Source organism: Trachypithecus francoisi, unplaced genomic scaffold (genome assembly GCF_009764315.1).
Source record: "Trachypithecus francoisi isolate TF-2019V2 unplaced genomic scaffold, Tfra_2.0 Lachesis_group13, whole genome shotgun sequence".
In the NCBI taxonomy this organism is placed as follows: domain Eukaryota; kingdom Metazoa; phylum Chordata; class Mammalia; order Primates; family Cercopithecidae; genus Trachypithecus; species Trachypithecus francoisi.
In genome coordinates, this window is record NW_022681458.1 from 73,594,755 (window position 1) to 73,620,613 (window position 25,859).

A 25,859-nucleotide genomic window follows, 5' to 3' on the forward strand; every position below is an offset into this window, starting at 1 on the left:
GATAACCCTGCAATTGGGGAATTAATTCCGTAGGGTTGAAACACTGAGACTTTACTCTCTCCCAGGAGCTACAAATAGAATTTTTGTTTTTTATTTAATTTGGAGAACAGAGGACTTGGGAATTAGACTGAGAGAAAATTATTTCTATGGAGATTCACTGCTACATTATTACATGGAGAAAAGAAGGCTGAGCTTTAGGGGATGAGTGAAGAAATAATAGAAACAAAATACAAAACAGCACAAACAAAAACAGAGAACTTTCTGTAATAATGCAGCAGGTCGTATTAACCTAGGGCTGCCAGGAGAACAGGGGTGAGTGCCTTTGAGAGTCTACACCCACCTGCTAAGGGCCATTAAAGATGCATGTTTGCAAGCACTTTACGACATAACTGCTCTTACCTTTCTTTTGATATCAGTGAACTGCGAAAACATTAAAGACCAATAAAACGACAGCTCCAGGATGTAATAGTAGTGAAGGTCAGTTGTGAGTGGCTGAAGGTGAAAGAAAAAAAGGAATTATTAATAGTTAATAGGGAACCCAATTTGTATCCCAGACATCTCAACTTCACTGCTCAAACGTAACATGGTCTTGCACCTGCACAAAGGCAGTTTCTGTCCTATTCTCTTTGTAGATGATGGGGCTTTGAGGATAACTTTCATCCACAGCTTGATGACATTACTCTCATTTCATCTCTGACTCAAAAAGCATTAATAGCATGAACATTTGGGACTCCATTCATTATTCAGTTTAACAATAGCATTTATGATTCTTTGTCACAAGTATCTGCAAGATTCCTTAAGCAACCTGAAAAAAAATTCTAATACAGACAAAGAATAACCCTGGACAACTGCTGCGAGTATAGGGACAAGACAGGAAGTGATAGGAACTGGAATACTATACGGGTCACTGAGGTGTAGATTTAAGTTCCGCATTAATCAGAAAGTTTTTTTTGTTGTTGTTATTAGAAAATGTTCAGTACATTTCAAATATCAAAAAGAATTATTCAAAAATATTTACTGAAAGATCAGAGGGACAGGAAGGCTGCCAGGAGATACCAGACTAGGCACCCAGCCAGGATATCAGATCATGTCTCAGCTCCACAGCTTAGCAGGTATAAAACTTGGGTCTTAGTTTAGTGATACCTGCTTTAACTGCCTCAGAGGCTCAGGGTTGGGAGGAGGCTCAGAGAGGCAATGGAAGTCAGGAATATTTATTTTGCACACAATTCCACTAAAAACAAGAGAGTTTTCAGAAAACATTTTTGATGAGTTGTTTTTAATTGTTAATATTGAGTTGTAATGATATGTCTTGCTTTATCAAAATGAATGAAAAACATTTGAAGTTCATTACACAAACAAGTCCATACCCCCACACACAAGACGATACCATATATGGTAAATATAATTGAAATGTAAATGCTTTGTACACCAATAGTAGCATAATGAATGACAATCAGAAGAAGCTGGCACTCACCCACTCTATGCATGGGAATCACGGAAAAGTTGTCCTGCATAGGTCTTTGACAACAAAATACACAATGGGACAGGATACTCCAACCAGCAATCCTAAAGTCTAAATGACAATGAGCCCTGCTGTGGACTGAAAGTTTGTGTTCCTCTAACATTCATATGATGAAGCCTAATCCCAATGTGACAGTATTTGGAGGCGGGCCTTTGGGAGGTAATTAGGTCATCAGAGTGGATCCCTCATGAATAGGGTTAGTATCCTTATAAGAAGGGACATGATCTCTTAGCGTATTCTCTTCTAGCAGCCTGAACGGAGACAAGCATCAATTCAGCAACTCCCTGAAGAGAATCCATTTCCCACTGAATTGTCCTTGTAAAACTTTAAGGCATTAATGATGAAGGATGGATATTCAGGGCAGATGGATGGCTGCAATAAAGTTTAGAAAATCGGGCCCTGGTTCAGGACCCTTTGAGCCAAGGGTAAATTTTAGTTTTAATGAGATTCTCTTACTTCCACCACCTGGGGAAAGGCCCAGAGGAATTATAAGGGCAAGTCAGAGAGCATCTGGAAACCACAGAGTTCATAGAGAGCATCCCATTATAATAATTACTATGTCCAAGGAGTGCTTTGCAGTTGATAATGCTCACTCACATGTTAATTTCTTTGGTTCTCATAAAAATCCTATAAAATTAGTACTATAATTCTAGACCTAGATTGTATAGTTGACAGGAAATTGCTGTCAGTTAATTCAGGTTAAGAGGCTAAGGCTAGGTCTCATAGCTAGTGAGGCCCCATGACCACCAGCTAGGGTATCTCATGTCCAACTTGTGCTTCTTATGCCAAGCTGGACAAGGTTCAATTGAATGCAGCTTCACATTATTTTAAACTTAGAATATACACATGTATATGAAATTATTTAATATGTAACAAATAACATGCGTACTTATATAAAGTAAGTGTATCCTTAATAAAACTGAAGTAGACCACTACTTTTTCACCTAAATGTCTGTTCAATTATCTATTTAACATATATGATAAAGATATAATAAATATGTTTCATAAGCATGTCTTTAAAAGTGCCCTTAAGGATAGCGACTGACTTGGAACAGCAATCTATATATTTACATAGACATGCTTACACACAAAGTACTATAATTGCAAACATAATAATTGCATGTTGTTTAATTCCACCCCCCGACACACAAAGAAATCAGCTAATATTCTTTATTACTATATGGCATTTTCAAAGATGCACTGTTCCCATGAAAAACCGTGAATCTGTCCTGCATTTTGGGGACTATATGCTGAATCATACAGAAAACAATCTTGATCTGAGTCCTCACAGATAGCACCTTGCCTTCCATACTAGTGGTGTTTCCTGTTTTTAAAAAAATTACTATCTCCCAGACCCTCAAACTTTCATGTTGAATCTACAGTGCTGTGAAACCCTCTGCAGCTACAGTATAGGCCATAGCTCTAGCAACTCATTTTCTCAGAAATAAGCAATTTCTCAGCTCCAGCCATGAACACGACAGTTATTCTGGACTAAATTATAGTTAGAAAGAAGAGTAGGGATTACATTTCATTTGGCATTTGTATGTACTTTTATAAACAGAAATGTAGACATACATGGATTTTGTCACTCACTATACCATTACAGGACACAAAGAGCCTTATGTGACAATGTTCCAAGTACGGTAAACAGCAGTTGGGCCTGAGAATTACAACTGTGTAAAATAAGCTATTGGTTTCACCATTGCTTTAGTCTCTATCAAACATCCTCTGAATGTTCAGCTCTCTTGCCATGTTCTATTGCTTATTTATAGTGTTTTCTAATGTGAATAAACCACTCGAAAGAGATGAAAATGCCAACTAGAATTCAATTTCAATGTGTCCTTAACGTTGAATTAGCTCAAGGAGTGTCCAGTGCCAGTCCCCACCCTCTGCCGTGACACTGCGTGTAACAAAGAAGACACAGGGCAGGCCTGCTCCCCATAAGCCTGTGCATGCCCCAAAGACCAAACACCTCAACAGACAATCCAAAGAAACCTCAAACAAAAAACCTGAAGTTGCTCATTATAATGTATAATATGTCTCTTCAAAATATCTAGCTGCATTTGCTTCTCTTACATAACATATCCCAACTGAACACGGAGTTCTAGAAATTTCCCAGCTAGAAACTTTTAGACAAGTCCCAGCCTTTTTAACTGATCTGGGGACCACAACAACACATCCTTATATCACTGAATTCATGGAAAGATGCAAAGGTGTGCCAGTGGGCAGAGATCTAAAATGCTTCCTTTCTGGAATATGATTTTAATCTCACTTTCAATGATGCTGTTTTTAGTTTCAGAAATAATCCTTCCACACGTCATAGTACAAGCCCATTTTTCTGCATTCAAGGAAATGGTGCTTGATTTACATATTTGGAGACTGCTTCTAAGCCACAAAGTGAACTGAACTCAGTGTACCTGCTCCAGCCTCACACTTGATCTTTCCCACTTGCTGTTGAGGCAGGTCTGTGCTATGTCAACAGGACCCCAGACTTACCTCAGTGATTAGAAGCAGATCAGCTGTTAGGAGCAGGAATTTTCCGCCTGTTGAACTGATTGATCCTATTCCCTTGTAAATGTACTTTCCAAGCTGACTCCATCTGCTAGGGCAATCGGGCCTTGATTCTGAACTTCACTAAGAATAATGCACAAATTACTATCCTCACTAGATTATGTCCAGCACTGATCAGCGGCAGTGGGGCCAAGAATGAAGGGGGTTGCCCAACCTGTTGGGGCCTGTCTGAGACCATGAAATTGACCTAAGGTAGATACTTTATGTGTGTAAAAACCCAGACAATAATGCCTCCTTACCTGATAGGGGTAGTTGTACCAGCAGTGCCTTGTATTCCACAACCAGGGGGTCTGAAAAAAATGACAAAAAATATTTTACATATTTTAGAACATGGATAAGAGCATAAAAAAGGTTTACAATAGGCTCTTGCTCTAATATTTTTGGGTTTCAATAATTTACCTGTGTGGGAATTGAAGAACTTTAAAACAGCTAGGCATAGGATATTAAAGCAACTAGTATCATACAATATATTCTCTCTTGGTAATCTAAACTCAACTGGTAGTATTTTAGGCTGCTTCTGGGATGCAGTCCCAGCTGGTATTTCTTCTATTTTGCTGGTCACTTAGACATATTCCTGCTACATAAGCAGCCTCAACAGCAGGGCCCTGCAGGGGTCTCACAGAAACCAGATGTAAATCCTCCATCTCACTCTTATCTATAAACACTGATGACAGTTAGCATAAACTGCCCCGAAACTCCTCAGACTCAAAGTTTACCAAGCGACATTATTCATGCCTTGACCAGGGTTCAGTGACATCCAGGTATACTTCTTATTTCAGCAGGACACTTAAGACTAACCCTCACAGCACATGCCAATTCCTGACCTGTGATCCAGGTCTTTTTATGACAAAATAATCATTCTTAATTTGAGGGCGATTACTTGTCTTATGACACAGTATAATTAGGAAAATCGAAGTGTACACACAGATTCCAAACATTTGTAATAATCAAGGAGGGGTTGGTATGAATTCAAACAGACAGCTGAATTATCCAATAAGACCAGCACAAACTTTCTCAGGGTTTCAAAATAATTTCAAAAAAAGTATTAACGTTATAATTCTTTCGCATCCCTTATCCACAGCTGTCAGCACTTTCTGATATACATCTATATACATTTGATATACATCTATATGTTTCTTACAATTAATCTGCCAACATCTTCACCAGCCCTGTGTCATAGGAATGAGGACAATTAGCTTCAGGTGGCTAATATCTGCTGAGTCCTTATGTCCTATATACTTTTAAAGGCTCCTACACATATTAACTCATTTAATCCTTATAGTGGCTACTAGTATTTTTCTTATTTTATAGATAGGTAAATGGAGACCCCAAGTCTGTGAATAACTACCTAGGTTCAATAGCTAGGCAGTGCCAAAGTTGAAAATCAAACTCAGATTCCCTGATCCCAAACCCAAACATAACCACTGTGCACCCTGTCTCTGAGTCTGATCAAACTAAACCCGATCTCAAAGGAGGGAACCAGATTCCTATACAAAGCCATGCACTGCCCTAAACCTAACTACGTTCCAGAATCCTTACATTTCCCTTTCATTCAAGCACTATTCATTTTCTTTCCGAGATCTTAACTCGGCTCCTGATTTTGCCTTTTGCTCCCTGTTCAACACTGTCTGTATCATGTAATCTCACTGCATTTAACTTCCTGAGTGTCTGAGTTGTCTGTCTGTCTCCTCCATTGCGCTCATCTATAACATCGATGTTCATTATTGACCTCACAGAGTGATTGTGAAGATCAAACGAGGTAGTGTGCATAAAACTACTTGGGAGGCTTACTGTGTTTTTATAGTTAAGTCAGCAATATGTGTCCATTTAGGAAGATGTAAAAAATAAAGAATAAAAAGTAAAAATAATTAAAATTTTCATCACCATTAACATTTTGATGTATGACCCATTTTTGGTCTTTTGTTCCTATGTAATATAGTTATAAACATGATACAGATCAATTTACTTTTAAATACCCATATACATGCAGGTTTTACAAAATGTGGGTACAACACAGCAATATCTATTTTAAAGTACAAATATTAGTTATTGCCATTCTTTCTGATAAAGTTATCTCCTCAATTGAAAGTCCTTGAAGGAAAGTTATGTCATATGCATGTTTATCCTCTCACCATAGACTTCCAAGTTCACAGTTTAGCACTCATCTACTGAATGCTAATGAAAAGGAATACAGAATGGAAAGGCAAGGCCTCGTGTTCATCTAAATTTATCAGTCCCAAGACCACTGGGCATGTGTGTGCTTGCCCCTAAGGATGCAGCAGTCATCTCTGCCACTGTGGCCATCCTTTCCAGTGACAGGCAGGAGGGCAAGGTATAACTCACAATGATCCAGAAAAATCTGTCGTTCAGAACTTCCCTTCCTTTGTGAGCTTCTTGGCTGATCAGTCTTCTAAAACCCAGGCTTTTCTCTGTGTGAATCAGATGTGCATCCCCTAGACCTGTTTTCACTGCATGCCCAATGCCTGACTGAACTGCAGAAACAGTGAATAAGTGTCTGCCTCTCTTCGGGCTCCTATGCACTGGAGGCAGGGGCACAGGCCTGGATACCATGAATCTGATGAAGCTATCAGGGCCCAATGTCAGCTCACAAGTTTTCTGGCCAATCATTTAAGAATATACTCTTTCACACAGAATGCATGTTCACATACACCCCTCACTCTGACAACATCAGGTATTTATATCACCTTCTATATGCACAGCACATTTTTCTGGAATCTTAAGTTATACCCCCCAAACACTGTGAGACAGTAGAACAAATATCTTTCCCAATTTATAGATAAGAAAACCGAAGTCCATGAGTTGATTCTCCTGATTTCTTATAGCTCAACACTGGTGTATGAATCTGGATTGGCTGTTTATAATTTAGGCATAACTTCTCCTTCTTTTTTTTGATGTAGTCTCATTCTGTCACCAGGCTGGAGTACAGTGGTGCGATCTCGGCTCACTGCAACCTCTGCCTCCCGCGTTCAAATGATTCTTCTGCCTCAGCCTCCCGAGTGGCTGGGACAACAGGTGTGCACCACCATGCCCAGCTAATTTTTGTATTTTTAGTAGAAACGGGGTTTTGCCATGTTGGCCAGGCTGGTCTCAAACCCCTGATTTCAGGTGATCCACCCGCCTCGGCCTCCCAAAGTGCTGGGATTACAGGCATGAGCCATTGCGCCTGGACCCAATTTAGGCATAACTTCTTTAAGCTGATACTATAAAGTTGACATTTATCTACTTTCTCCATTCATAAAAATTTTCCAGTTTTTTAGAATCATTTCCACATTCATTTGATGTCAAAATCCATATATTCTATCACACAAATTATAGGACAGTAATGTAATTAAGAACTTAAAAAGATGAAATATTTAGACATCATAGAGGAATGGTGATTAAAAATACACTAAAACCCTCAATTTAGAAAGTTAGGCCTAGTATCTCCCTAACTAATAATAAAAACTCTGTACCTAGGAGGTTGCATGGCAAGTCAAGCACATTTTCCAGAAACAGAATGCCTTTTTCACATGACGTTACAACATCAAGGAAGGTTATCAAGGTTGGAAAATCTGAAATCAAATTTTGGGTCAGTCGTGGTGGCTCACACCTGTAATTCCAACACTTTGGGAGGATGACGTGGGAGAACTGCTTGAGCCCAGGAGCTCAAGACCGGCCTGGGCAACACAGTGGGACCTCATCTCTACAAATAGTATGGAAATTAGCTGGGCGTAGTGGCATGTGCCTATAGTCCCAGCTACTCAGAAGGCTGAGGTAGGAGGATTGCTTGAGCCTGGTGGGGGCCAAGGCTGCAATAAGCCATGATTGTGCCAGGCATTGTAGCCTGGGCAACAGAATGAGATCTGTCTCAGAAAATAAATGTTGTTACAATAACCTATGGTTCACATTATTCCTTCTCACATATGTACAATTAAATCATGTTATAAAACATTTCACAGATTTAAAGTATTTTATACGTGTCATCTCATTTAATTCTGATAACAACATTGTAAGCAATCAAGATACCATCACCAGCAGAGGCCAGCAGATACCATTAAAGATTTACAAAGAACATGCCAGCTCAGAGCTTCACCAACTGTTAAAACACAGGCTGAGGTCTGGGCTTGGGGATGAAATTCTGCATTTCTAAAGCTCTCCGTTGATGCTGATGCTGTTAGGCCATGGACCACATTTTGCCAGTAGTAAGGTACTAGGGAAAAGTAAGAAGGGTAATTCCATCTTTTTGGTATTTACCATGTGTGAAGCATCTTGCTAAACACTTTGTTATGATATTTCACAATTCAATATAGATAAATGAATTAATGAATTATTTCTAATCTTTGTGAGAACGATTTGAAGCAGAAGAACCACTGCTAGTAAAGCAATAGCTAAAGATATGCTTCTCATCCAGACTCCTTGGCTGGCACAACTCTGGTGGAAGCTCTGGTGGAAGCAAAGTTTGTGTGTGCCACGTGGGGATGGTGCCCCTAAAAGGTCAGTGTGAATGAGTTCCTCTCACCCTTTCTCCATTCCCATTGAAGGGAGATAATGAAAACTGAAGCAGTCACCACTGGCCCTGAAATGGAAGTTTCTATGGAGTCCGGTATCAGAAGTCTCCCACCAGCCCTGATCTGCTTCCCTCTGGATTGTATGTATGGGATAAATACATTCCTATCATTTCTCTCATATCTAAGCTAGTGTGTTTTGCTTTACTTTTATATACAGTAGCATAGCCTGTATTCTAATATTAATATATGCATCAAGGTAAGTATCAATTATTTTGTAGACAAAGAAACAGTCTCAGAGAGGAACAGTAATTAATTAAAGGCTACACAGCTGATAAGTAGAGAGAGTGGAAATCAAACCCAGGCCAGCTGGGCTCTTCCACTGTGCCTTCTGCTGTGTACTCTGGGTGATGAAGAATGAGTAATGAAAGAAAAACATCATAGGCATTTGGAATAGATTCCCCCAAATGAGCTATTACCTAGAAACACTGAATTTTAGGTTTAGAAAGGACCTCCAAGTCCTATAATCTACAGAACAATCCACAGGTCCAGATGAGTAACCAGTTCTTCTTACTATTAAATAACTCAATGGTTATCTCACTGACAAGATCCCTTAGGCTTCCTTCCTTACTGCTGTTTTTTTTTTTTTTTGCCTTGGTCAACAGAAATTGCATTTATTTATTTATTTGTTGCATCTGCCCTAATCACTAACATGACTGTATTTGAAGATAAGGTCTTTGGAAGGTAATTAACGTAAAATGAGGTCATAAGGTTAGAGTCTTAAACCAATAGGGTTGGTGGTGTTACAAGGAGAGGAAGAGGAAAAGAGAGATTTCTCACTCTCCACACGTGTGCTCAGAAACAAGACCATGTGAAGACTGCACTGAGAAGGTTGCTCTCTGCATACTAGGAAGAGTGCCCTCACCAGACACCAACCCTTACCAGACCTTATCTGGAACTTCCAGTCTCCAGAACTATGAAGAATAAATTTCTGTTCTAAGCCATCTAGTATGTGGTATTTTGTTACAGTAGTCTGAGCTGACTAACATAGCATCATAAGAGAACTCCTCATAAATGGTGCTTACTAGCTATTAAATTACACGTCAACTAATTTCAATTTAAGAAGACTTATAAAACATCTGAATAAGACTAAGACAGGCCATATCATAGTGGAAGAGAAATTACCTCTAACTCTCTCAATCTAAGCCACAATGTATAACAGGATTTTTCATTAGATTAAAATGTGCCTCTTCTCCCAGACGCATCAATTGAGACATAACTCAGCAGCAAGCATATCCATCAATAACAGATTCCCTTGGGAGGCATCTATGGCTGTTCTTACCCTGAGCAAACCTGATCCTGGCACCAGAATAGGAGTCAGAAGCGCTGGTGCAGGTCAAGCCTTCATCGACATTTTTACCATACACATAATCATTGAGTGCCATTTATTCTATGATTTTTTTTAAGAGAAGGGTAAAGAAGCATCTTTAAGGGTCAGTAAATCTGCTCTTTCATCCAGTTTCTTCTTTTACTGGCTGCACTACAGAGGTTTCATTGTGAACAGAAGTCAGAAAAACAGGTAAGGTCTGAAACTTAACTTTATCATCTGCAATTATCACGTTAGTGCAAGCCTAAAGAAATAGAGATTTTGAAGCAAGGACCAGAGAAAAGGATATCTGATTAACCAGGCAAGTGGTCAGTGGTTAAACAGAAACATACATATACATATATATATATATATATATATATATATATATATATGCTTTTTTCCCTCCAAGTATCAGTAGGTACCTGCAGCTGAAGAAACAGTAGTTTCTTTGAATTAATAACTATTTTAACAAAAGAATATGAATCATAAAACATATTAAAAACATTTTGTTGCCTCATCAAAAATGTAAAAGGTGTGTGGGTATTTACTCAAAGTCAGCACACTGAGGCAAATTTCATCTTTTGCTCTTTCCATGAAAACTCTTACCTAGCTTTCACAAAGCCCAGCTGATGCAACTAGGAGTCAAGGAACATAGTGTAACAGACGTTTGTTCTCTATGTAGTTGGATTATGTTTAAAACTACCAAAAGTCTACATTCTTAAACTACTTGGACAATACTTCCACTAAAACTACTCTGAGAAAATACTCACTGAGTTATATTCAAACCTTATACCTTTTGCTTACATTGAGGATTTACTGTAAGAAACAAACAAAAGAAAAACGCTTCCATGAATTTATACTGGAAACGTTCACCCTAAGTCCAATGTGTAAGTTCCACAGGACATTTTTGCTTCAAAATTTAGTCCAAGGCAGGATGAAATACTTCCTTTCTGTTAATGCTTAGCATGTTTCTTTGTGCCAAGTGATAATTATGTTTCCCCATTGTTATTAATACCTTTCCACCCTGGTTTTGAGAAGCTGAGATCTAATTCTAAAGCTCAGTCATAGCAAGTGTGATCTGTGATTGCCTCTCAACATCCTTGCTTATTTCTCTTTTCATGTGTAACTTTAAATGTTCAATATCTACATTGATAATTTGTTACCTAAATATTGAAGATTCTTTTAAGAAACAACTGTGTAATTAATTTAAATGAATGTAAATCAAATCAATTTGAGATGATAATCTACAATTTTAATTGAATACACATTATAAAATAACTTGGAATACAAAGAAACATTTCACATTTTGTGAGTTTACAAAGATATAAATAAATTGTGTTTGGGATGAAAAGAATGAAGCCAGAAGTCTCTCAGCCTGAAGAAATTCCTGATTAGTGGTGAGCAGCCGAGAGCACTCCCAGAATGCAAGAGGTGCCCTTTCCTCCTTTCCTAGGACAGTAGACATGTTACTATAAATCTACCAAGCACAGCAGTAACCCCTCCCTAGAGGCCTATGGCATCTGCATTAGCCTTGAAAGCTCTCCTGATGTGGAAATGTAATTTGGACTTGACCCCACGGCATTACATAAAGATAGCCTTTCATATTGATCAGGCTTTAAAAAGGATGCTAGTCCTCTAGACCCGATCTAGCATGTGCCTTTACCATATTCTGCAATCAATTTAGTAAGTAACTTTCAGATCTGTGAAGTACATATAGGTAGAAAGAGTTTTTTGGAGATGGGCACTGAGGTCACAGGATTTCCAAGAGAGTTCTATCATAGAAAGAAGTAGATGGAAAATGTGAGTGGCATTTCCATGGCTTCTTAAGCCTTTCAGCCAATAGTTCTCAACTTCTGCCTCTGTTCAGCTGAGGGGCTCCACAGGCATCTAACAGTCATCATGGCACACTATGCACACTACAGCTCAGGGTAAGAACGCCATAGTTCTCAAGAGTCGGGGGATATGGCACTTGAAAGACCACCTCTTCCATTTGTTCTGATGTGAACTCTCCTCTTCACCCAGCAAGAATCACGGCCAAGTAGAAGAGACCAATCAATTCCATGTTTAGAACAGGAATTAGGAAGAAAGAGACCAGGTATAGAAAAGAGAAGATGAATGAAAATGAGGTAGAAAGACTTAGGCGGGGGGGAAATGGTGAGAATGTCAACACACGGAGAGAGAGATGTGCAGGCCAATGTAGAATTTGAGAATGAAGCCAGTGAGAGTGGCCATTAAGAAGCACAAAATTAGTCAAAGGACATTTTAGAGAAATGGTTGATAACATGAGACAAAGGATTACTATTTCTAATATGTAAACAGCTCATAAAAAGTGATTAAAACATTTAAATATCCAATGAGAAAAATGGGAAGAAGATACAAACAGGCAACACATCGAACAAAAACATGTGACCAAAAGCACATGTAAAAATTACAGATTAAAACTAGACAGAATTTTCTATCTGAGAGTCTGGCAAATATTTAAAAAGGTTCATACCCAAAGGTCACTTATATACTTATAGGAAAACCAATACTCTGCAAACTGGAATAACCTTTCTAAAGGGTAATTTGGTAACATATATCAAGAGTCTTTAAAAAGTACATATCTTTGACCCAGCATTTATTGTAAAAAATTAACTAGACCCATATGTAAAGGTATTGACACATAGATATCTATAATTCTATTTACAATAAAAATTAAAAACATATCCTTGACCTAGCACTTATTTAAAAAAAAAATTAACTAGACCCATATGTAAAGGCATTTATACATAGATATCCATTATAATTCTTTTTATAACAAAAATTAAAATAAATCGGATTGTTCAATAAAACAGGGTTGACATTTTCTTACTTTGAGATTCTCTAGAAAGAGACACTGAGATAAAGACCTGGATGCAAGCTGCTTTGGAGAAAGTAAGATAGACAAAGTTGAAAAACCAATACAATTTTCAGGAATGAACTGGTTACTGCTGCAGGCAACTGCATAGGGAGCCCCTGCAGAACCACTCAGCATGGATCTTGTAACTGTCTCAACATGGGACAGGGATGCTGCGGCATTTATCCACCAACTCTCACCCCACATTGTGAGAGCTGTAGTATTAACTCCCCCATTTTTCTAGGTTGTATCTTCCTGTGTCTCGGTGACCTTCACAGCTCTGGAGAAAGCAGAAATATGGCCCAGCTTGTATGTCATGTGGCATACTGTCAAGGGTGCATGCCACTGCTCACTACCACTGTGCTAAAACCAGATGAGCTATGGAAATGTTAACAGGCACATTCATGTTTTAAGTTAAAATCCAGTTACAAGAAGGTATAGAGTGTACTTTACATTTAAAGTAGATATATATTTAGACACACACACTAAAAATGCCTGGCAATATATTTACCTAAAATTGCTTAATAATTATTGAGTAATAATTATTTCAGGGGCTTTTTATTTTTTCCTTATGTTCATATATTACTATTAAATTACATATTGTCATAGCTATGATTTTTCTGCAATGAACAAGTCTTATCTGGATAACAAAAAGCCAAGTTTATGTAGTTTTAACAGGTCTTATTTCAAAAAAACACACTGGCAAACTAAAACTAGAACTACCATATGATCCAGCAAACCAACTACTGGGTATACATCCAAAGGAGAGAAAATCAGTATGTTAAAGAGATATCTGCATTCCCATGTTTATTGCAGCACTATTCACAATAGCCAAGATATGGAATCAACAGATGAATAGATTTAAAAAATGGTATGTACATACAATGAAATACTATTCAGTCATATAAAGGAATGAAATCCTGCCATTTGTAGCAATATGAATGAGTTTGGAGCACATTACTTTAAAGTGAAATAAGCCAGGCACAGAAAGACAAGTACCTCAGGTTCTCAGTCATATGTAGAAGCTAAAAAAGTTGGTCTCATAGAAGTAGAGAGTAGAATAGTGGTACTAGGGGATGGGCAGAGTAGGGGGAAGGGGTTAGCCAGAAGCTGGTTAGTGGATACAAAATATAGCTAGAAAGGAAGAACAGTCCTAGTGCTCCACAGCATTGTTGGGCACCTATAGCTAACAATTTATTATGTATTTTCAAATAGCTGAAAGAGTGGGTTTTGAATGTTCCCAACACAAATAAATAATGCATGTCTGAGGCAACAGATGTGCTAATTACCCTAGTTTCACATTTATGCATTATATACATGTACTGAACTATCACACTGTACCCCAAAAATATGTAAAATTATATGTCAATTAAAAATAATAAAAGCGAGAATGAAAATAGTTTTAAAAATCCAAATTTGCTCTATATTTATAAACAACGTTAATAGTATTAATAATACATTGCCACCCTCAAATTATTCAATAATTCTAATTAACTTTAATAGCTAGCACAGGATATAGCTGCCTTTAGAGTATTTATATGTTGACAGTGATATTTCAAGTACAAACAAGTCATTAATAATTCTAAATTCCCAATTAAGAGAAAGTAGAATGAGAGAAATAAGATGAGCAAATAACATAGAATAAAACCTTGCACTCATTACAGTGATAATCAACCATTCTGCCACCCACCCAACTTGCTCTCACCTTCCAAGATCCCCATCAGTCCCTTCCTTACTAATTCTCAACCCATTTGTCCAGGCCTTAATCTGTTTGTGCTATTACTGCACGCTTCTCATTCACACATTGTTTCAAGTATTAACTGAGTGCCTGCCATGCATCAGGCACTGGGCTGGGCATGAAGATGCAATGGACAAGCTCTCCATTCTCAGGGACTGACCATCTCCTGGGTAACCAAAACAATTACATTACGTGTTACAGCAGGAATAAACAGAAGTGATAAGGACATAGTACATAAAAAGACACTTGGTCCACTTTGTGCTACTATAACAGAATATCACAGACTAATTTATAAAGAACAGAAATTTATTCCTCATAGTTCTGGAGGCTGTTAGTCCAAGATCCCTTGATTGGGATTTGGTCTTGTGCGGGCCTTCTTGCAGCATCCTCACATGACAGAATGCTGAAGGGCAAGCTACCCAAGGCTGTGTGAAGCCTCTTTTATAAGGACCGAAATCCCATTAAGGAGTAAGGAGCCCTCATGGCCTAATCTCTTCTTGCAGGTCCCACCTCTTAATATTATCACGTGGCAACAACTGAACTCTGGAGGGGACACATTCAAATCACAGCAGCCTTGGAGGGTGGGTCGGAGGGCAAGGCTCCATGAGGAGGGGCCCAGCAGTTATAGACAGAGGACAAACAGAATGTAGTCAGTGAGAAGATGGAGGAAGGGAATCGCAAGATGGAGGGAAGAACCTGTGCTTTCTTATAGCTTATGGACCAAGTCATATCCCCAACATCACCATTTTTCCTTATCATCCCTTTCCTTGCATTATTCTCCAGATAAAAAAAGTTCAAATGCCTCCTCCCTATTTCCAGCTAAGAAGGTGAGATGACTGCGCCTGGCTTTCCAGGCTCCTGCCTGCTTGGCAGACCACCATGACCATGCACGAGTAAGTCCACTCTTCCCAGCCAACAACCCCTGCCCTCCCCAGGCCAACTTCCTTGTGTTCTATTCATTCCTATCTCCTTGCCAGAACTACTCAGACCCCTCTGTCTTTCTGCCTGCTGCCCAATCTTCCAGGCTCTAGTTTGCTGGCTTTCTGCCTCCAAAAATGTTTTTAAGCATTAGTGAGTCTTTCTCTGCATAGAACTCCAGACTCTTTGAAAATGCCGTAGTTCATAAATTACTTCCAATGTTTAATAAGTGCCTATCATGTTTCCCTGTGGTTTCATCCTCATAGGTATTGATTTTCTGAATCAATCATCAACATTTAAAAAGACTTCTAAGCACACAGGAGGCTGCAGGTTATCGGATATTGCTCATAAATAAGAACAATGTGGATCAGTGGAAAGAGGCAAGTAATGAAAGAGTAAACTAATATTTATTGGCCCCTTTCCTGATATCAGGCACAACATAAGTCCCACTTGTAGTTTCAGGCATTGCTGTATGAGATGCTCATCGTGAACCTCCTAAACACTATAAAATAGAGAACTGACAGCGATGGCCAATGACCCAAATCCAAGCCTCTCTGAACCATGTCCTATCTGTGTATGAGCGAGGTATTAATCTCCCTGAACAATATTTTCAAATAAACTGTTTTTCATGACTAAGATACAGTTTTGTCAAACAGAAAAAGAGATTACGAGTGGAAGTCACAGATGAGAAAGAGAGAAAAGATGGGGATTTCTATTTTAACATTCCCTAATAGACACATCTGGATATACATACACTGTCTTCAATTTTTAATTGACACATAGTAATTGTACATACTTATGGAGTACAATTTGATGTTTTAACACATGTAGATATTGGATAATGACCAAATTAGGGTAGTTCACATATCCATTACCTCATGCATGTAATCATTTCTTTGTGGTGAAACCATTCAATAGCCTCTTCTATTTTGTAATATACAATATCCTACTGTTAAGCATAATTGTCCTACTTTGCAATAATGCCCCAGAACTTATTCCCCCATCTAACTGTAACTTTATACCTGTTGACAAACATCTCCCCACCCTCCCTCCCCAGTCTCTGGTAACTACTGTTATAATCCCTGCTTCTGTGATAACTTTCTAAAATAGATCCCACACGAATAAGATCATACAGAATTTGTCTTTCTGTATTTGGTGTATTTCGCTTAACATGATGTCCTCCAGGTTCATCCACATTGCTACAAATGACAGGATTTTATTCTTTTTCATGGCCAAATAGTATTCCATTGTGAATATATGCCACATTTTCTTTATCCATTCATTTAATGGACACTGAGGTTAATTCCATGTTTTGGCTATTTTGAATGTTGCTGCAATAAACATGGGAGTGCAGATATCTCTTTGACCTACTGATTTCCTTCCCTTTGAATATATACCCAGTAGTGGGATTGCTGGATAGGATCTCTTTACTTTTAATCCTATGAAAACATCAATTATTCCAAGGAGTTGATGCATATTGTCATTCCAATTAGTGACTAATACAAAGGTCTGTCTAAAGAGCCTGTGTGTTCCTCCCAGGGATTTATGAGGGCTTCTGGAGCCATGCCACTTCCTCAAGGCTCCCAACTCCCACTAAGAATGAAGAGCTGGTAATAAAAGTGTAATTACCATGTACAGACAGGTCTTCTCATTCCCATATGAACAACTACTCAGGGGGGAAAGTAACATATTATGAAGGTAGAGGACATGTGAAAATAAGACAATGGACTTAAAACAATAAAGCAAAATCTTGCTCTTCCCTTGTTCCAAGGTAATGGGTTTTTCAGCTGGAAGTCTGACGATCCAGCCAGACAGTGCTTCTCTGCCCCCTTGCACTAGGAAGCAGGCATGCTTCCTCCACATTTCCCTTTCCAACCAGTGGGAGCTCAGATGAGGCAGGAATCTTGCTCCCAGTAGGCCTGACAGTACCTCAGGCAGCGATTCACGAAGGGCCATCTACAGATTTTTGAGGGTCCCTGAATCCAATTTAGGATAGTATGAAGTCAAAACTCTTCATAACAATAGTAAGACATTTGCTTTTGTCACTGTGTTGATATTTGTACTGATGGTAAAAAAGCAATGGTGCCGTCACACTGTCTTCCACAATGGTTGAACTAATTTACACTCCCACCAACAGTGTAAAAGCATTCCTATTTCTCCACATCCTCTCCAGCATCTGTTGTTTCCTGACTTTTTAACGATCGCCATCCTAACTGACGTGAGATGGTATCTCATTGTGGTTTTGATTTGCACTTCTCTAATGATTAGTGATGATGAGCTTTTTTTCATATGTTTGTTGGCTGCATAAATGTCTTCTTTTGAAAAGTGTCTGTTCATATCCTTCGCCCACTTTCTGATGGGGTTGTTTATTTTCTTGTAAATATACCCAAAGGATTATAAATCATTCCACTATAAAGACACATGGCTGGGCGCGGTTGCTTATGCCTGTAATCCTAGCACTTTGGGAGGCCGAGATGGGCGAACACCTGAGGTCAGGAGTTTGATACCAGCCTGACCAACACAGAGAAACCCTGTCTCTACTAAAAATACAAAAATTAGCCAGGCATGGTGGTGCATGCCTATAATCTCAGCTACTCGGGAGGCTGAGGTAGAAGAATCACTTGAACTTGGGAGGCGGAGGTTGCAGTGAGCCGAGATCGCACCATTGCACTCCAGCCTGGGCAACAAGAGTGAAACTCTTGTAATAAATAAATAAATAAATAAAGACACATGCACACATATGTTTACTGCAGCACTATTCACAATAGCAAAGCCTTGGAGCTAACCCTAATGCCCATCAATGTTAGACTGGATAAAGAAAATGTGGCACATATATACCATGGAATACTATGCAGTATAAAAGAGTGAGTTCATGTCCTTTGCAGGGACATGGATGACGCTAGAAACCATCATTCTCAGCAAACTAACACAGGAACAGAAAACCAAACACTGCATGTTCTCACTCATAAGTGGGAGTTGAACAATGAGAACACATGGGCACAGGGAGGGGAAAATCACACACCAGGGCCTATTGTGGGGTGGGGGGACAAGAGGAGGGGCAGTATTAGGAAAAATACCTAATGTAGATGATGGGTTGATGGGTGGAGCAAACCACCATGCACATGTATACCTATGTAACAAACCTGCACATTCTGCACATGTATCCCAGAACTTAAAGTATAATTAAAAAAAAAAAATCTCCAAAAAATCCCCCCAAAAAACAAAGCAATGATGAGTAAAACTGCCGGAGGCTTAGCAGGAAACAAGACAGTAGCACCAAACTCTACTAGCGGACACTGTCTTCTTCACTAGCAGACAGCTGGGATTAGAAGGAAAAAGTTTCACTGAAGACTATCCTTGATGAAGCATAAAAGTCATTAACTTCATTAAACCTCTACCCTCGAGTAAACATCCAGATGATGGAACGAGAAGTACACATGAAGCACTTCTGGGGCAAAAAACAGGGAAGAAACTTGTGTGATTCTCATTTGAGTTGCAGGCTGAACTAGGTAGGCACTTTTTCATAGAGGGCCATTTTGATACAAAAGCATGACTGACAAGGTGTGGTTATTCTGAATTAAGTACTTGTAGACATTTTCTCAAAAATGGACAAAGAGAGCCTGTCACTTAAACAAAATCAAATGACAGTATGTGCTGCCAATGAAAAAATTCAAGCTTTTAAGTGAATATTGTTAGTATTTTGGAAAACATGTATAGTCCACTATGAACCTTACATCTTCCCAATAGCTAAAAATTTTTCTGAGGGGATCAATAAAAACATTAACAAATGTGAGTTTTTAATATTCCATAATGACATGTGTAAACACTTGTAAGACTGCCATACCTCAGTGGACCAGTAATTTCCAAATGACCAATGCATGCTAAAAAACCATGTATGGGTGAAACAGCCATTCAAAGGAAAAGATGGATTAATAGATGTTAACATTAACTGTGTATAAAAAGTCCACTGACATTAACAAAAGACTACTTGTTGAGTTTTGCTATAGGATCAAAGAAGAATATTTACAGTTTTCTGGAAAACACATTAGGATACACCTACCTTTCCCAACTATATATCTTTAAGTTCAGGTTTTCTTCACGTACTTCAACCAAAACAACACATCACAACAGACTGAATGCAGAAATAGGAATGAGAATCCAGCTGTCTTCTACTAAACCATATATTAAGGAGAACTGCAAAAATTTCTAATTTTTTTTTTTTTATGGTTATTTTGGCCGAGTGCAGTGGCTCACGCCTGCAATCCCAGCACTTTAGGAGGCTGAGGCGGGCAGATCACAAGGTCAAGAGATTGAGATGATCCTGGCCAACATGGTGAAACCCTGTCTCTACTAAAAATACAAAAGTTAGCTGGGCATGGTGGCATGTGTCTGTATTCCCTGCTACTTGGGAGGCCGAGGCAAGAGAATTGCTTGAACCCAGGAGGTGGAGGTTGGCAGTGAGCCAAGACCACGCCACTGCACTCCAGCCTGGCAACAGAGCGAGACTTTTTTCCTCTCCAAAAGAAAGAAAAAGAAAATAGTTATTTTTTTTCCAAATGTCATTTATGTTACCTTGTAAAGCATTTATTATTATTATTTTGTTGTTGTTGTTGTTCTTGTTTTTTGTTTTGTTTTGAGACAGGGTCTCGCTCTGTCACCCAGGCTGCAATGCAGTGGCACGATCTTGGCTGACTGCAGGCTCGGCCCCCTGGGCTCAAGCCATCCTCCTGCCTCAGCCCTCCAAGTAGCTGGAACCACAGGTGCATGCCACCATGCCCAGCTAATTTTTTGTGTTTTTTGTAGAGGCAGGGTTTCATCATGTTGCCCCGTCTGGTCTTGAACTTGTGAGCTCAAGTAATTTAACTGCCTCGGCCTCCCAAAGTGCTGGGATTACAGGCATGAGTCACCATGCCTGGCCTATTGTTATTTTTCAATAAGGTAATGTAAGCCACGTGTGGTGGCTCACACCTGTAATCCCAGCACTTTGGGAGGCCGAGGTGGGTGGATCATGAGGTCAGGAGATCAAGACCATCTTGGCCAACCTGGTGAAACCCAATCTCTACTAAAATACAAAAAATTATCTGGGTGTGGTGGTGTGCGCCTGTAGTCCCAACTACTTGGGAGGCTGAGGCAGAGGAATCATTTGAACCCAGGAGGTGGAGGTTGTAGTGAGCCGAGATCATGCCACTGCACTCCAGCCTGGTGACAGAGTGAGACTCCATCTCAAAATAAATAAATAAATAAATAAATAAAGTAATGTAAATTCCTCAACTTTAATTGTTTATACAATAAATACCAATAGATATGACAAATAGCTAATATCAATAACATAAACAAAAGCTCTTTAAAATCCTATATAATTGTTAAAAGAGTAAAGGTCCTAATACCAAAAAGTCTGAAAACCACTGCCCCAAGGATGGCAAATCAACAGAAGAAAAAAACCCGTCTCTGAATATCATGGGGAGCAGAGCTGCTCTGCTGGGCTAGGCCATTCAGAGCGGGGTTGTGACATGAAGCAGAAATGAACTTCTCTGTCCTTTAAGCCACTGTGCCGCTAAGTTTCTTTGCTACATTACTGCTTCATCCTGACCAATTCAAGGTACATATGGCAAGAACTCCAGTTCTCAAGATGTAAGTTCCTTCAAATATATTTGCCAAATAAATAATATTCAGAATGTGCAATGTCACATCAATAGTATCCGATATCCAATTAATGTACACCCTCCCTCAAACTTCCTAGCCAAAAGCCAAAATTAGTATCAAGAAGCCAAAAACCAGTCAAATCAAGCTGAGTGTGGGAAGACTCTTTTTGTTAAGGTTAGCAATACAGAAGTTTAATTAGACAATCCTTAGCTGTGGAAGAGGAAAAGGGATGGCCTTTGAGATAATACAGCCTAATCAACCTTCAGGATTTTCACAAGTCATCTATTTCTAAAAATGAATTTACGTTGAGTTAAGGTCTAGCTATTTTAAAAAATCATCCTCCTGAGGACACTTTGAAGCACTTATACAGGAAACGGTTGAAAAGCCAACTCTCTCTCTCTCTCTTAAACATATTAGACACTCTCGACTTGACTTTTCTTACATATGAAATTTGACTTGCTTTTTAAAATGTTATCTTGTCATCATGCCTGGTTACTACATCTGAAAACCTACACGTAACAGGTCACAATATATGAATCATGACTCCAAACATATTAAGTCCCAAAAATTCTCTATTTCCCAAACTCATACCCTAGGAGAAACTCCCAGTCATCTTCTGTCTAGAAATGATTGCATATGGCCATGGAAGACATATTTTACATGAGTGAATATATTAAAAGAAAAAATACTGTGCTGTCATTATTTGAGAATTCTGCAGGAAAATACAAAATTCAGACACTTGCAAAGCAGCCAAATACAGGTAACATTAAATTATTTAAGCAGTGAACACCTCTTGTATGAATGACAGGGGAATCCAGAGTAGAGAGACAAAAGCTCCTTAATTTCCCAATCCCTGCAATTTCTGAAAAAGCAGGGAATAGGCAGGAGCAAACTAGAAAGGACCCAGGAGCCCCACTCTCAGGCCTTAATCTGCCATTAGCCAGCTGGGTGACACTGAGCAAGCCAATTCTCCCATCTGGCTGCTCATGTATAAAATTAGAGGCTGGACCAAATAATTCCTAGAATTACTTCAAGCCCTAAATTTCACCACCACCTTTTTTCTCCCAAAAGACAAATCCTAGTTTGTCATGCTGGCCGTGGTGCGGACCGACCCCGCAAATGGAAACTTGACATCATAGGGAGTCCTCCCTTTTCCTTCTTTTTGTAATGACCCGATTTATCCAGTGTAATTTAGACTTTTTGAATCGCTGATAATATTAAGCCACTTTTATTAAACATAATCAGGGCATTATTAGTAATCAGGACAATAAAAAGCTCATTTTGTGCAATTTTATAATGTTTGAGTAAAACTCATAAAGTGAGTAATTGCTTCTCAATGTGTCCTCTATCTGTGAGGCTCAAGTTTTATATTATGTTTAGTATTAAAAATTAAAATTTTCTAAATTAAACACTGATGAAAATTTGATGGTAATAATTTAGGAAATTAATACTCACCCTCTTTTCTTCACAGCTACTTTCATATATTAGAATTCAGAAGGAAATAATAATTTGGCTTATCATTACTCAATACTAACAAGACAACTGGTCAAACTATGTCCTTCAAATAAACAGCACATCCTTATTTATTGTTTATCTCCTGATTTAGGATAGAGAAGTTATCCTTTGGGTTGCTCAGTTAATTACAAGGAAGGAATTGATCTCTAGGCAGTTATGCTTTGATAATCAGTTTCTGATTTTAATCAAGCTTGTTTTGCTGTTTTCCCAGCTTCTCATCTTCCAAAATTGTGTAATCATTTTTGGGGGGAGGAGTTGCAAGATACAAGTAGGATAGATTAATGCAACTGAACTATGTCAAGAGGCTGAACCAGCAATACAGAAGAGATTTGCTGAATATAAGCTAAAGCTTCTCTCTGAATGAATCAAGAGAGCTCTTAAAAACAACGAGAAAGCCTTGGTGATTAATGAAATTAGGATATTGAAAATGTGATCTCAAGTTATCTCTCCATTTACTTGGAAACAAAAATTAGATGGCCAAGTAGCCACAGTCTACCACTGACCAACCTATATCTATGCAAGTAGAATACACTAAGTAGAACTAGGCCTTTCTTTATCTTCTGTTGTATTTTTGGAATGCTTTCTTGTTTTGTTTACCCCAACACCTAATAAACTTCTAACTTCACTGATGTCTACAATATTAGCCCATCAATGTGTACATTCTTGTAGTTAGGCTCATACTCTCATGGGGTTTCACTTATTACTTGCCAAATACCTGATTCTTCAGGTATATGTACCATCCTTTTCAGAACCTGCCTGTGCAAACAACTGAAAAACAAGATTATTACTGTACTAGATATTGGCAATGTTGGAAAAGGACATGAAGTTGAAACACGCTGGAGGCATCAGCCTTTAGGCCAAGGTATACAAATGACTTCAAAACTTCACTCTATACTTCCAAGGGCTATGACTCAGAATGTAACCATGAGGCAACCATTAAATGGGAAACAGGCAAGAGACAATGACACTGTACTCCAACTGAAACAACTTTAGTAATTGAGCTGAGAAGACACACTATTTCATCAACTTTGAGAAGTATTATCTGGAAAACTTACATGAAGCTAAGGTGTAATTCCACTTAATAGATGCATCATTGAGTTAAATGACAATGCTATTTTAGACCTTCAACTAGCATTTCTAAGATACTCTGATTGAAGGGGTTTTGCCACCATAAAAATATTTTCAACTGTATAGAAATAGCCCAGTTTGGAGTGCTTAAATATTACTAGTCACCAACTCAATAAATACATATTTTATAATGTAAACTGGGTGAAAATGTATCAATTTAGCTTCTGAGTCTAGGACATCTATCCTGAAAGAATGACCCCATTTTCATATATCATGAGTTGCAAATAGAAATAACAGATATTTTTTACCTAACAGTGTAACAGGATTGTATTATAAGTAGCTACTGTGCCAGCAAACAAATTTTAATCAAAGATAGAAGTAAATCCACTCATTGTAATATTGAAGTGTTTTATAATGAGACTCACAATTCACTGTAATTTTGTGCCTGGAAAAACTAAGTGGACACCCAAGAAGAGGAAAATTACAATTAGTCTAAACAGGAAGTAATCAAAAACTATCTAAATATAGGGAAAATTGGCATCTATAACAAGCTCCAATAGTAACAAGATGTAACTAGCTGTACCATGGATTTCCTTAAGCTTCAGATTATATTTATTTAAATGACGCCACTTTAACAAGTGCTATAAAAATAATCAAACTGAATGCTGGGACAATTAAGTCCCTAATGTATCCTCACTTATTCATTCAAGAATATGCATGTGGCTGGGGGCAGTGGCTCATGCCTGTAATCTCAGCACTTTGGGAGGCCGAGGCAGGTGGATCACGAGGTCAGGAGATGGAGACCATCCTGGCCAACATGGTGAAACCCTGTCTCTACTAAAAAAGAAAAAAATTAGCTAGGCATGGTGGCATGCACCTGTAGTCCCAGCTACTTGGGAGGCTGAGACAGGAGAATCGCTTGAACCCAGGAGGCGGAGGTTGTGGTAAACTGAGATTGCGCCACTGCACTCCAGCCTGGCAACAGAGCAAGATTCCGTCTGAAAAGAAAAAAAAAAAGCATGTATCAAGCACCTGCCCTGTGCCAGCTTTACAGGTGCTAAATTTCAGAAGGAAATCATAATTTGGCTTATCACTACTCAATACTAATAAGACAACTGGTCAAACTATGTCCTTCAAATAAACAGCACATCCTTATTTACTGTTTATTTAGGAGTGAACAAAACCAAACAGACAGAAAATCATTGCTCTCCCAGAACTTAGCTTCTAGTGGAGGAAACTGTCAGTAAACAAGAGAAATAAGCGAAAATACACAGTATTTTACAATACAATGAAGGCGAAGGAGGAGAGCAGGTAGCAGGAAAGGGGCATATGAAATGTCAGAGGGTGTGCAGGGAAGATGATGTTCATAGCATAGCCAGGAAAGCATCACTGAAGTAGTGACCTTAGAGCAAAAGCCTGAAGGAAATCACTGTCATTGTAACTTTCACTTTTCTGTTTTGACTATGTCGTTTTCTAGTTTCTACCTTTATTTATATAGAAATAAGCCATCCACACAGAGGAAAGAAGGCATGAATAAGAGAAGACAAGAGGTAAACTTGGCTTTTAACTGGCAAAAAGTTCACCACTGCTTTCTTCATTTCTAAGTTTGTGTGTCACCTTGTGAGTGCTACGTTAGTTACATCCTCAGGTGCAGTCTTTGCTAATTGATGGGTCCTGGAAAGAGCTCTGAGATGGGGATAATTAGACCTAGGTGGTGGGGGAAGGGGATGTGACTAGAATTCCTATTTCTCAGGAGGCTGGTATTCTCTAGCAAGTTGGAAAATGAAAGGGAAAAAATGCAGACAAATTGACTGTTTTTCTGCATGAATCACTTAACTGCTCCTTCATTTAAACTGACATCCTATCAGCTTAAAAAATAGTGTGATTTTCTGTTTCAATTCTCTGCTCTATAAGATAGCCAAGGTGATTATCCATGAAGTTTTGTGAAGTCAAAAAAAGCAAGAATTTTAAAAGTAAAAACACTGTAGGAATAGATGTCATTGATTTTATTCCTTAGATCGTCCCAATTGCAACATGTTTCGATAACAAAAGACAACAAAGTAAGTAATATAAAAATGAATCTGATGGATTATACTGATAATATAATCAGGATTCTGAAGCTGTGTTTTTACATC

General features: G+C 38.6%; 1 protein-coding gene across 2 annotated transcripts in view; it reads right to left on the reverse strand.

The window, feature by feature from the left end:
* The window catches only part of CERS6 (ceramide synthase 6), a 325,070-nt gene that overhangs the window by 77,909 nt on the left and 221,302 nt on the right, over window positions 1–25,859 (reverse strand). For both annotated transcript variants that reach the window (XM_033231236.1, XM_033231237.1), the window contains exons 5-6: window positions 4,333–4,383; window positions 400–492 (exon numbers count right to left, since the gene is read on the reverse strand). In XM_033231236.1, coding sequence (XP_033087127.1) covers window positions 400–492; window positions 4,333–4,383 — 144 coding nt within the window. The remainder of the gene's footprint in view (window positions 1–399; window positions 493–4,332; window positions 4,384–25,859) is intronic.